The 13,953-nt window shown below is 40.6% G+C and overlaps 1 protein-coding gene across 1 annotated transcript in view; it reads right to left on the bottom strand.

Moving 5' to 3' along the window:
* Maco1 (macoilin 1) overlaps positions 1-13,953 on the bottom strand; it is a 58,612-nt gene that overhangs the window by 21,865 nt on the left and 22,794 nt on the right. The window contains exons 4-6 of the mRNA XM_057784698.1: positions 11,026-11,149; positions 8,960-9,138; positions 6,682-7,183 (exon numbers count right to left, since the gene is read on the bottom strand). Of these exons, the coding sequence (XP_057640681.1) occupies positions 6,682-7,183; positions 8,960-9,138; positions 11,026-11,149 (805 nt within the window). The remainder of the gene's footprint in view (positions 1-6,681; positions 7,184-8,959; positions 9,139-11,025; positions 11,150-13,953) is intronic.

Raw genomic sequence — 13,953 nt, 5'->3', positions numbered from 1 at the left:
TGAACCCGGGTCCTCTGGAAGAGCAGCCAGTGCTCTTAACTGCTGGGCTATTTACTTCTCTAGCACCTGAGTTATAGTCAGAAAGGAAAGCTAGCTTTTATTTTTTGGCATTTGACATTTTCATCCCTGTTTTTATTTAATTTTATGTGTATATGTGTTTTATCTGCATGTATGTATGTGTGCCACACCTGTGACTGGTGCCTATGGGGGTCAGAGGAACATGTAGGATCCTCTGGAACTGGAGTTACAGACGGTTATGAGCACTGAGAACCAAACCTGTGTCCTCTGCATGAGCTACAGGTGCTTCTAACTTCTGAGCTATCTCTCTAGCCCCAACCCTCTTTTTAAGAGAAAACTAAAGCCCTAAATTTAATAAATACGAGGTTCGTGTAGACTACCAAGGACAATGACTGCAAGTTCATCCCAACTCCATGTTAGTGAAGCTCAATCACCAACATGCTAGAACTGTACCAAGTCTCTTTACCAACTGTGTTGCCTGTATGCTCTCAAAATGTGTCCTGCAACCTAATTCTTTTATTAAATCTGGTTCTTGACTCTGAGTGTAACTTACATACATACCTTAGTGTAAATAAATGGAAACTTCTGGAAGTGTTTCTTTATACTCTTTTTTTTTTTTTGGCAGAGCATCTGTTGTTTAAAGACTTGGGGGGAAATCCTAAGACCTGTTTTGTTTTCTCCATTATCTTTAACTGGATCTCAACTCAACAAATAAACAGAATTAATCACTAACTAAGCTTTAGGAACAAACTAAGTTTTAAATAATTACATTTTGCTGTACCTAAGAGAGCCCATCAATTTAGAAAGGAATAAAAGAAGATGGAAGCTGGGCGGTGGTGGTGCATGCCTTTAATCCCAGCACTCGGGACGCAGAGGCAGGCGGATCTCTGTGAGTTCGAGACCAGCCTGGTCTACAAGAGCTAGTTCCAGGACAGGCTCCAAAACCACAGAGAAACCCTGTCTCGAAAAACCAAAAAATAAATAAATAAAAGAAGATGGAGTCAGTGGGTTAGTGTTACCTGGATGTCTATCTTCCCTATTTCTAAAGATTTTCTTCTTTCAAATTTTCAAACTCCCCCAGGATCTGCCCTCTCAGCAACACTCACATTCAGGACTGCAGTCTCTTAAGCAGAGACAGGAGCAAACAATGACACCTTCCCCTCCACAGGTAAGCCTCAGGCCTATCCCTGTTGTCTTCCAAGTGAAAGAATTTATGTTTGCTGTTGTCAAGCTAGGCCTGTTCCAAAAAGAAGGGCAGTTCCTAAGCAGATGGCTCTAGGCTGTCAGCAGACCTCTCCCTAGAGCTGACTTTTAGGGACCACATAAACTTAAGGGCACAAGCAATTGGCCCCCTTTTACTAACATTACTGCAAGTAACACCTGGTGGTTTTTTACAAGTAAGAATTTTTAAGACACCCAGAACAGGAAAGTAACAAATTCTGAAGTTTAAGCATACCTTCTATAGATTTTTAGCATTGAGATCAAAACGTCTCATTCTGGTGCCAATCTCTGAGGCAATGGCAGCTGTATTTGAATTTTTAAAACATAAAACAAGATTAAGAAGAAAAATAGACCAAGTTGACCAACATTTTTCAAGGATCCTAGAAGTTCAGAACTTCAGGCTGCCCTAGCAAGAGTCTTCATTTCTAGAGTTCATTTATTTGATAAGGAGAAGGTCAGGGAGGCCAGTATAAATGTTTTCCTATCTTTTCTTTCTTTTTTAAAAAGATTTTTATTTATTTTTTACGTATAGTGTTCTGCCTGCACGCCAGAAGAGGGCACCCAGATATTATAGATGGTTGTAAGCCACCATGTGGTTGTTGGGAATTGAACTCAGTACCTCTGGAAGAGTAGCTGGTGTTCTTAACCTCTGAGCCATCTTTCTAGCACCCCTCTAAGGTCTTTTCTGTAGGTAAAAAAAATAATAATAATAATAATAACTATTCTAAATTCCATATGGTTATATTAAATGCTCTTCTGTCAATCATAGCATCTGGACACTCTTTTTCTTTTTTCTTTTCTTTTGTTTGCTTTTTGGTTTTTGAGACAAGGTTTCTCTGCGTAGTCCTGGCTGTCCTGGAACTTGCTCTGTAGAACAAACTCACAGTGATCTGTCTGTCTCTGCCTCTCAAGTGCTGGGATTAAAGGCATATGCCACTACTGCCCAGCAGGACACTTATTTCTTAATGACTCTTTATACCATATATAATTGAACTACTTTAGCAAATTTCTGTCATGTTAAAAAAATGTATTTTTAAAATGAGTCTACTAGCCAGGTAAGGTGGCCCATTCCTTTAATACCAGTACTCCAGAAGCAGAGCAGATGGATCTGAGTTAGGGGCCAGCCTGGTCTACAAGATGAGTTCCAGGACAGCAAGGACTATAGAGAGAAACTTTCTCTCAAAAAAAAAAAAAAAAAAAAACACAAACTCTCCCAGTTTTGATGCATAAAAGGCAGGGGGACAGAAATATACTGAAAAGAGATTTTTGTTTCAGGCTTTCTACTGAATGTGGAGCAATTACATTTTGTTTTGAGGTCTCCCTTAACCAGGGAACTAAAACAAGTAACAATCACCAACAAGAACCCTCAGTCTTGGGCTGTACTTGAGAAGAAACTCTGGGCCAAATGCAAATGAAACTGCTGACCCGTCCAGGACAGCAGCAGTTCAGGTGTCTCACTACGACCTGCTGGGTCTCAGACAGGAACTCCCGACAACCACAGACTACAGCGGACTATTTCAGACAGGAACTCCTGACAACCACAGACTACAGCGGACTATTTCAGACAGGAACTCCTGACAACCACAGACTACAGCGGACTATTTCAGACAGGAACTCCTGACAACCACAGACTACAGCGGACTATTTCAGACAGGAACTCCTGACAACCACAGACTACAGCGGACTATTTCAGACAGGAACTCCTGACAACCACAGACTACAGCGGACTATTTCAGACAGGAACTCCTAACAACCACAGACTACAGCGGACTATTTCAGACAGGAACTCCTGACAACCACAGACTACAGCGGACTATTTCAGAAGGAACTCCTGACAACCACAGACTACAGCGGACTATTTCAGAAGGAACTCCTGACAACCACAGACTACAGCGGACTATTTCAGACAGGACAGCAGTGGGACACTGGAGAGGACTCAGTGGGGAAGAGTACGCTGTTCTTGTGCAGATCTCAGTTCCCAACACCCATGGTGGGGGCTCACAATGATTCTAACTTCAGTATCAGGAAATCCAATGCCTTCTTCACACTTCCCTCAGCCCTGCACTAAAATGCAGGAAACCACATGCACGCACATACACATAATTAAGAAATAAAAATATTCTTGGCATGGTAACACACAAAATTAATCCAAGAACTCACGAAGAAGAGGCAGACTAATTTCTGTGAATTTGATGATATTGGGTCTATTTATGTTGTGAGTTCTTAGCAAACCAGGATGACAAAATGAGACCCTATGGGGGGAGGGGGAGGGAAATGGGAGGAGGTGGAAATTTTAAGTAAAAATAAAAAAAAGACCCTATCTCTAACAAATAAACAATATAAAACATTTAAAAAAAATAAAAATAGGGGGCTGGAGAGATGGCTCAGTGGTTAAGAGCATTGCCTGCTCTTCCAAGGGTCCTGAGTTCAATTCCCAGCAACCACATGGTGACTCACAACCATCTGTAATGACGTCTGGTGCCCTCTTCTGGCCTGCAGAATACACGCAGGCAGAATATTGTATACATAATAAATAAATAAATATTTTAAAAATAAAAATAAAATCTTAAAAAACAAACAAGCAAACAGCAAAACTGGATCTGGGCAAGATGACTCCTGTTTGTAACTGCCTACTAAGGAATCCAGCACCCTAGGGCACACTCAAGAGCTAGTAAAGCTTGAGGAAAGACCTGCTGGCATGCTGGCCCTGCACAGTGCTGCCAAGTCTGATCTGAACAGCCATCCCTTTAAATTCTCTTTGAAAGTTATTAACCACTAATTAACATTCCCAATAAATTATTAAATTCACTCCTCAAAAATAGTTTTCAACCATGGTCCTCAGATGTAACTGAAGATTGTGTTACAATTAATTTATTATTATAAAAAGCTATAGGTCAGTTTATGTAATTCAATTTCAATTTTAATTTACTTTTTTTTTTTAGCTTTTCAAAACAGGGTTTCTCTGTAATTTTGGAGCCTGTGCTGGAATTAGCTCTTGTAGACCAGGCTGGTCTTAAACTCACAGAAATTCACCTGCTTCTGTCTCTCAAGTGCTGGGATTAAAGGTGTGCCAAACCACTGCCTGGCTCAATTTCAATTTTTCCCCCAAATATTTGAAAATAGGCAGAAAAAGTGTCCCTGTGGAGTCATACCCAGCTCAGAACTATGCAAACCATGGCGTGCCTGAAGAAGGCACACACCCACAGTCGGTCCTGTGTCCCTGCACTATGACACTTAGGGACTGTGCTGCCTAGTTTATGTCGACCCGACACAAACTGAAGTCATTTGAGAGGAGAAAACCTCAATTAAGAAAATGCTTCCATAAGACTAGGTTGTAGGCAAGCCTGTAGGGCTTTTTCTTTGTTTTCTTTCTCTTTCTTTTTTTTTTTTTTTTTTTTCGGTTTTTTGAGACATGGTTTCTCTGTAGCCTTGGAGCCTGTACTGGAACTTGCTCTGTAGACCAGACTGGCCTCAAACTCAGAGATCCACCTGTCTTTGCCTCCCACTCCTGGGATCAAAGGATTGTGCCACCACCGCCCAGCATAGGGCTTTTCCTTAATTAGTGATTGTTGGGGAGGGCCCAGTCCATTATGGGTGGTGCCATCTCTAGCCTGGTGGTCCTGGGTTCTAAAAGAAAGCAGACTGAGCAAATCATGAAGAGCAAGCCAGTAAGCAACACCCCTACATGGCCTCTGCATCAGCTCCTGCCTCCAGGTTCCTGCACTGCTTGAGTTCCTGTCCTGACTTCCTTCAATGATGTGGAAGCATAAGCCACATAAACCTTTTCCTCCCCAAGTGGCTTTGGCCATGGTGTTTCATAGCAATGATAACCCTAACTAATCAGACACACCTGAGACCAGCTTACTCATCTGCAGATGACATACCCACTCCACTCTCTAGCTAACAACTCAAACACATCAGGCTTAGATAAACAGCCTTAATAGCATTCATCAAAACATATATAAGTCAAAAACAGAGAGGAGACAAGCAAGAGAAAAAGAAGTGACGGGACCTCCTCCAACTAAGGCGGATAATTTGCTTAGAAAAAAAATGTTTTTCCTTTTAAATGCTTTTATTTTTGTTCACTGTGGCGAATTCTGAAATGTATGTTAAGTAAAAAGAAAAAAACGAATGCCGGATTATATCACAGGCTATAGCTTTTCTCAACATTTCAGCTTTACTCTTTAAATCTTTTTTGTATACACTGAGGAAAGTGCTTTAAATTACACTGCTTTCTCCTTCTTCATGAAGCATTCATATTGTGACTATTCTCCCAAATTCTTAAATATAGCCCCAAAGTATGATTTTACAATATCTATATTAAAAATCAGGTGTAGTAGCACAGAAACACGCCAGTGACAGTCAGACCTACATAGTGAGATCCTATGTCAAACAAACAAACAAACAAACAAAAACCAGTATCTATATTAGAAGTCTATCAAAAGAGCCAGGTGTGGTAGCTCACATCTTTAATCCCAACACTTGGGAGGCAGAGACAGGAGGATATCTTGTGAGTTTGAGGCCTGGGCTACAGAGAGAAACCCTGTCTCAACAAAACAAAACAAAACAAAAACAAACAAAAAACCCTCCAGAGTTCAGCTCTCAGCTTCAGGACTGAAGACCAGGGGGGTAAAAGACACACCTGTTTGCCCATTAGAGCAAATGAAGTCTGAGCCAGTCAGTGTCAAAATTAAGGCTGAGAAAAGGAATGTTTCTAAAATCCACATCTAACACTGTGTTCCCATATGGAATTTTTAGCAAGAGTTCTCTGTCTCTGTCTGTCTGTCTGTCTGTCTCTCTCTCTCTCTCAATGTATTTTGTATGTGCATGTGTCCTGTGCATGTGGAGGTCAAAGGACATTTGTCAGCTTCAGTTCTCTCTGTCCACCATGTGGTCCTGGGATCATCAGGCTTGGCAGCAAGCACCTTGACACAATGAGCCACCTTGTCAGCCCAAGAGATTATACTTTTCAAGCCTGAGTATCTCAGACTTATCTATGGATAATTTAAATTCTAACTGGTGAAAAAGAAACTAACACATAAAACAACCTCAGGGTAATAACAACTTTCCCATTCCCTCTCCCCATCTGTCAGTTTGATCATAGAAGATTTGCACCAACTGTACACAAATTTTTCTCTTTTTGCTAAAAGGAACTTTAGATATGTAAACCTAAAAGGACAGGACTAACAGCATCCTTCAAAGCCACCTAGTGAGTTGCATGTAAATCCATCACATGTGGGAAGTCATCACCACCACCTCTTATTCAGAGTACAAAAAAGTTTAAGTAGTGTTTTAATATGCTGACACAGATGACTAACAAACCTTCCAAAACAAACACCCAGACACTACCAGTCAAGCGTCTGGTCACAAGTAGCTCCAGCAGCCCATGGAGCCTTACTGTTGGACCTGTGGCGAGAGGTGATGAGGCCAGCACACACTTACCTCACCAGAGCGTCTGGTTTGCTCAGCTGGTTGTTAGGAATACAGTTCTCCATTAAGTCCTTATGTGCACTTGGGCTCTTGCTCGAGCACTTCTGCTTCTTCTCATTTTTACTAGACGAGGAAGGAATGCTTCCATTTGTAGCACTGTGACTTCGAGGTGAGGAGTTTACAACTCCAGTAGCATTTTTGTAATTTTTTGAGGAAGCAGTGCATGAGTCCTCTTTTAAGAGATTTTCTGTACTTCCCACAAGATCATTGTTTAATCTTTTACTGTTGATATGGTTTTCCATGTACTCAATTTCTTGTATTTTAGAGTCTACAGGTTGTAAAATATTGTTGTTATTTATTCCAAGGTTATGTTTTTTGGCATCCTTGTCCTTTTCTTTCCCTTTTTCTCGATATTCTATCTCTGGCAGCGTTGTGGAAAGTTTTTTGTTGGCTGGGATACCTCCATTGTGGTGTATAAGGATCGAGGAATCCATGTCCGGCAATCCTTTGGATGCTACAGTACCAAAAACAAACCAACAAACAAACAAAAACCCATACTGGAATATTTATCTTTTAAAAACATAAGACCACATTGACTTAGTAACTGTATTAGCTAGACCTAGAAATTCACTACATTAATCACGGGAGAAACTTAGAAGCAGTAAGTATAATGTATTACACTAACTCCCAAGTCCAGACACATTTGAGAAAAATCACCATAATATGAACTTGAAAACATTAAAGACTGGCTTTAAAATAAGAGTAAAATTTCATAATTAAGTCATATATAACATACATGTATATAAGTGCGTATATATTTATATAAAGTCAACTAGATTAGTCATGAAAGTAAGAGAACAAAAGCAACTCATTTTTTTAAAAAGAAGACCTATTTTTAATGAATATTTTGAAAAGGGATTTATTATATTGGTGTATGCTACAGGCAGGGTGGTCCAACAATGGCTACCCTTCCAAGAAACCCTATTTTAAAAGAGACCTAAATTGGACCTGGGAGATGGCTCAGTGTTTGCTACACAAGGCTAGTAACCAGAGTTCAATCTCCAAGACCCAAGTATAGGTACATGACAAGATGACTCTGTCACAAAGTCGTTCTCTCATGCACACCAACTCATAAACATACATTTACACACACATGCATGCACACACAATCTTTTTCTTAAATGCTTGGTTTAAACAAACACCTGATAATATTACTGGAAAAAACTCGAATGAAAAAAAAAAAGATGTGACTTCTGGCTACAGACATCTATTCTTTTCGTGACTCCAGTGTTGGAGTAATGTCTGTATCATTTACCAGGGTACTTAGAAACAACTTTTTGTATCAGCTCAGTACATTTCAATCTGCTGTGATCTCCAGGACAGCTATTTTGTACTGCTCCAGAAAAAAAAGGATTTTGATATATAAATTAATTAAAAAGCATGACCTCAAACTTTTAACTCCCAAGCATAGAAAACCAGTATTACTATGAGCTCACCTATCACTGCTGGCTGAATATCCACAAGAAAAGCCCCATTAGAATTGGCTCCATTAGCCGGGTGTGATGGCTCACGCCTTTAATCCCAGCACTCAGGAGACAGACCTGAGTTTGAGGCCAGCCTGGTCTACAGTGTGAGTTCCAGGACAATCAGGGCTATTACAGAGAAACTGTCTCAAAAGATGAAAAAGTTCCATTTAAAATCCACCATATAGTATATGAAACATTCAAACAGGACTCATAGCTCCTTGCCCTGACAGAAGGCAATGTCACATGTCCATACAACCATCTTGCTTATTATCCTTTGGTTCTTGACTTGTTTCAATTACAATGTCAAGACAAATATTTCTTAAAGTCGTCAAAATAAGTATTTCTTAATATTTCTAACAAAAATTTTAAATTGTAAAAATTAAAAATAATGAAATAGGGGATGGAGAGATAGCTTAATAGTTAAGTGTACTTGTTGCTCTGGGACCTGGGTTCAGTTACAGTACCACATGGTAACTCAGAATGATCTGCAAGCCCAGTTCCAGGGCTCCAGACTACTTACATATACACATGCAGGAAAAATCCACACACATAAAATAAAAGTACATGTAAACAAATACGGTATTTAGACGCAGATGGCCCCCCCCCATGAGAGTAAAACACGGTATTCACATTCTGTATTTCATGACCAAACAAACAATGGCCCCAAGGAGGAATCCAAAACCTGGACTCTTGGTCATTTTTTTCGTTACTGAGGCAAAATCTGACTAGCCTATTAGGACCACAACTTCAGAGTAAAGACCTACCTTCCTCGGCTTCCTTTTCTTGCTTCTGCAACATTTGCTGCTCTGGAGGGAGGGCCTGCTGAAGAAGCTGCATGTAAAACTCGTTCTCCTTTTGAACTTCCTTTTGCTTTCTTAACCGCATTTTGTAGCTCACATAACTTTTGAAGCCAAAGCCCAAAGTCACCACAGGGTACCCAATACTAGAAAGAAGACAGTCCAGCCTCAATTACAAGGTCAACACAAACAATCGTGTATCAAGCACAACAGCTACTGAGATCAAAGATTAGAAAGTCAGTTCTAATTGATGATGATGAACCCATGAACACAGAACAAGCCACGGGCTACAGGTCTGGTGGACACCATAGGAAAACATTTCCCACCACACCTCTAGGAGTCCCCACAGGGCTGATAGATACAGCAGCTAATGTTTTTGAGGAAACAAAGAGCTCTATGCATTGGAAGTTATGTATCTTCATGTTTTTAAGAATGAGAAGGTATCTGGACATAATGGGGCATTTGCTCACAAGAACTCAGAGGCTATGGCTGCACAACAGCAAGCCAAAGTTGCAGCACAGACCAGTAAAGGGGTCATGAAGTCCACCCCCTAGCTGAGGGGCTGTTAAAGCTCCCCATGTTCCAGTGAATGGCCCTACATCATGCTCATACTGGTAGCACTGAGTGAACTCAGTAGATTTAAAAAGAATAGATGAAGCTGGAACAGATAAGTATATGTGTATGCGGATGATATAATAGGGAGAGTTTGAAGGGAAGGAATGAAAGGTAGATTTGATCAAAACACTCATACATGAAATTCTCAAATAGGCCGGGCAGAGGTGGTGCATGCCTTTAATCCCAGCATGGGAGGTACAGGCAGGACGGTCTCTGTGAGTTCAAAGCCAGCCTGGTCCGCCTAGTGAGTTCCAGGAAAGCTAGGGTTATTCAGAGAAACCTTATCTTGAAAAACAAATAAATAAAATCAAAACGGCATTACTACCTGGGCAGTGGTGGTGCATGCCTTTAATCCCAGCACTTGGGAGGAAGAGGCAGACGGATCTCTGTGAGTTCGAGGCCAGCCTGGTCTACAAGAGCTAGTTCCAGGACCAGCTCCAAAACTGCAGAGAAATCCTGTCTTGAAAAACCCAAAAATAAATAAATAAGTATAGATAGATAGATAGATAGATAGATAGATAGATAGATAGATAGATAAGGCATTACTTAATTTTTAACATTAGAAAGTAGAGTCAAATTTAGGCAATTACATTACATTAATCTTCTTGTGTCTAAGGCGTAAGAGCAATAGCTGCTTTTGTAAAATTAATTCACAGTCATACAGCAATTCCAAAACCTCTTATGTGTGTCAGGAATCATCAGGGTTGTTAACAAGTTCGAGTGAATGTACTTAGAACTCTAATCTAAGACAGAAAATAAAAGTATTTCCTCCAACCAATCAGACTATCTAATGCTTTCCCAGAGTTACAAACACTTTCAAGCCCATATTAAGGCTCCTAAGTGTTAAAAGTGTTATAGTTTTTAATTAGTTTAAATGTGGTTTCACTAAAATTAAAGAGACAATGTTTCCTTAACTCATTTATTTGTAAAACCTAAAAAAAAAACTGGAAACAATTTCTATTTATTTGGGGGTTTGTACTTTTTACAACTGATATAAACAAACCAAGCTTATTTTCTAATATTTTTAATTAAGGTTAAATGAAATAATCCTCACTCATAAGAAGACAAGCTCCTTTTAAAAGTGTTAATCATCTTGTCACTTCTGTAAACAACTACGGGAGCTTTAGGACATGGCCATAGCTCATCAAGATGACGATGGCATCATCAAAATCATTGGTCAGACATTGGCATTAAGTTAAACACTTGACACACTGCACCTCTTTCCCATGACCTAAAGAGAGAGGTTAGGAAGCTGATGCTTAGAAACAATGACAGGTTCAGCAGCACAGCTGTTGGGCCAGAGCTGGGACTCCATCTCTGAAAAGGTTCACACCCTTCACCAGCATGCTATACTGATGTGGGGCTCAGCTGAACTTACCACTAAAGAAACGGAAACTAAGAGAAGAGGTAATACTCACCAGTGAGCAGCAAATGGACGACAAAGGTCTACATGAAAATTTTTCAGATCTTTGAATCTAATTGCTGCTTCAATATAAACAAAGAGTATCCAAAGGGACACTGTAGGCAAACACACTCCCCTTTCTGTAGGAAAGCAGTAGAGAGACAACCATCAATGATACAGTAGCTGACACAACAGATTGGTTGTCTGGGAGACTCAGTCAATGACAGCAACTTTCATTAAGACTGTCAGCTCAACTAAAAGCTTTTCTTTCTTTTTTTTTAAATATTTATTTATTACGTATACAATATATTGTGTCTGTATATGCCTGCAGGCCAGAAGAGGGCACCAGACCTCATTACAGATGGTTGTGAGCCACCATGTGGTTGCTGGGAATTGAACTCAGGACCTTTGGAAGAGCAGGCAATGCTCTTAACCACTGAGCCATCTCTCCAGCCCCCAACTAAAAGCTTTTCTATGACAAACTCATCGACAAAAACAAAAGGTAAACATCTGTCAGGAAATATTCAAAATCCATGTCAAACAAAACACTCAATCTTTTTTAAAAAATATTTTATTTATTTATTATGTATACAATATTCTGTCTGCGTGTATGCCTACAGGCCAGAAGAGGGCACCAAACCTCATTACAGATGATTGTGAGCCACCATGTGGTTGCTGGGAATTGAACTCAGGACCTTTGGAAGAGCAGGCAATACCCTTAACCTCTGAGCCATCTCTCCAGCCCAAGACTCTTAATCTTTTTTTTTTTTTAAATTTATTTATTTATTATGTGTACAACATTCTGCTTCCATGTATGCCCACACACCGGAAGAGGGCGCCAGGTCTCATTACAGATGGTTGTGAGCCATCATGTGGTTGCTGGGAATTGAACTCAGGACCTCTGGAAGAACAGTCAGTGCTCTTAACCTCTGAGCCATCTCTCCAGCCCGACTCTTAATCTTAATATACAAAGAGCCCCTAAAAATCATTTTTTTAAAAAAGGCAACCAGGGGTTGGAGAGATGGCTCAGCGGTTAAGAGCACTGACTGCTCTTCCAGAGGTCCTGAGTTCAATTCCCAGCTACCACATGGTGGCTCACAACCACCTGTAATGAGATCTAGTGCTCTCTTCTGGCCTGCAGGCAGGATACTGTATACATAATTAAATAAACCTTAAAAAAAAAAGGCAACCAAAGTTGGGTATGGTACTATATGCCTACCTGTAGTAGTCTCAGCACTTGGAAGACTGAGGCAGGGGAATGGCTTGAGGAATGACTTTGAAGCCAGCCTAGGCAAATAGTGAAATCCTGATTCAACAAGCAAATAAAATCAATCAAAACACAGAGGATGTGGCCTAGTAGTAGAGCCTATGCTTAGCATGTGCAAAGCTATGGGTTCAACTCCAACGACCCTATCCACAACAAAGAAAAGTGTGTGCGCATGCCTTTAAGCCCAGCACTCGGGCAGCAGAGCCGGGCGAGTCTCTGAGTTCCAGGCCAGTCAGGGACTGTTCCTTTTCTGACAGTAAGAAGCACTTGAAAAAACTTTCTCCACAGGAGCAGATGCCCGTTTAAGTGAGCATAAAAATACCAGGGAGATGAAAGCAACTTGCATCAGAATAAATAAAATACAATGTGCAAGCTGCATCTATCAGTGTGGGAAAGGACCACTGTGGAGTGTTTATGGACATGGATAACATAAGGGTCCAAGTTCACAGAGAGGGGACTAAGTCTGCTTCTGAGGAAAGGAAATCCAAGCACCTTGATGCCTCGTCCATTAGCTAATCTGGGAATCTCTGTGAAAGTAGCTTAACAACCTCAATTGATCTTAGAGATCTAATATACCTAGAATAAGTATTTTCACAACTAACCAAACTTTCAAGGTAATTTTAATTTTTTAATTTCCAGCTGAGTGTGGTGGCACACATCTGTAATCTAAACACTATGGAGGTAGAAGCAGATGGATGGATCTGAGTTCAAGGCCAGCCTGTTTCTACACAGAAGGTTCCAGACTGGCTAGAGATACAAAGTGAAACCCTGTCTCAAAACAACAGTGATTTTTAAAATATTTCCTACTTCCTACATTAATTTATTAAGTTAAAATAAATGCAAGATTATTACTGAAAAATAGGGAAAACTGGACAAAACATGTTATTTCTCCACTTATTAAATGACTAACTCCACTGGAAGCTTTTTTTTTTTTTTTTTTCGGTTTTTCGAGGGTTTCTCTGTAGCTTTGGTGCCTATCCCGGAACTAGCTCTTGTAGACCAAGCTGGCCTCGAACTCCCAGAGATCCACCTGCCTCTGCCTCCCAAGTGCTGGGATTAAAGGCGTGCGCCACCACTGGAAGCTTTTTAAGTAAGTACAGAACCATATTATAAACTTTGTCTTGCTGCCTGGCTTCAACTTTAACCAGCACCTGGGAAGCAAGAGGATCAAGAGTTCAAGGCCACCTTAAAAATAAAAAGGCCAGCCTGGAATACATGAGTCCCTGCCTCAAAGAAATCCTCACCATGGGGACTAGAGAGATGGCTCAGAGATTAAAAGCACTGACTGTTTGCTGGGTAATGGCAGGGGTGGTACCCACTTTTAATCCCAGCACTTGGAAGACAGAGGTAAGTAGATCTCCATGAGTTCAAGGCCAGGCTGGCATATGGAGGGAGTTTAGGACAGCAAGGGCTACAAAGAGAAATCCTGTCTTAAGGGAGGGAGAGAAAAAAAACCAACCCAGGGCTGGAGAGATGGCTCAGAGGTTAAGAGCACTGACTTTCCTTCCAGAGGTCCTGAGTTCAATTCCCAGCAACCACGTGGTGGCTCACAGCCATCTGTAATCAGATCTGGTGTCCTCTTCTGGCGTATAGGCACACATGCAGCCAGAATATTGTATACATAATAAATAAATAAATCTTTAAAAAAAAAAAAAAACCAACCCAAAAACAAAGCAC

This window comes from Chionomys nivalis, chromosome 11, assembly GCF_950005125.1.
Source record: "Chionomys nivalis chromosome 11, mChiNiv1.1, whole genome shotgun sequence".
NCBI classification, from domain to species: domain Eukaryota; kingdom Metazoa; phylum Chordata; class Mammalia; order Rodentia; family Cricetidae; genus Chionomys; species Chionomys nivalis.
This window is presented reverse-complemented; position numbering and strand designations above follow the sequence as displayed.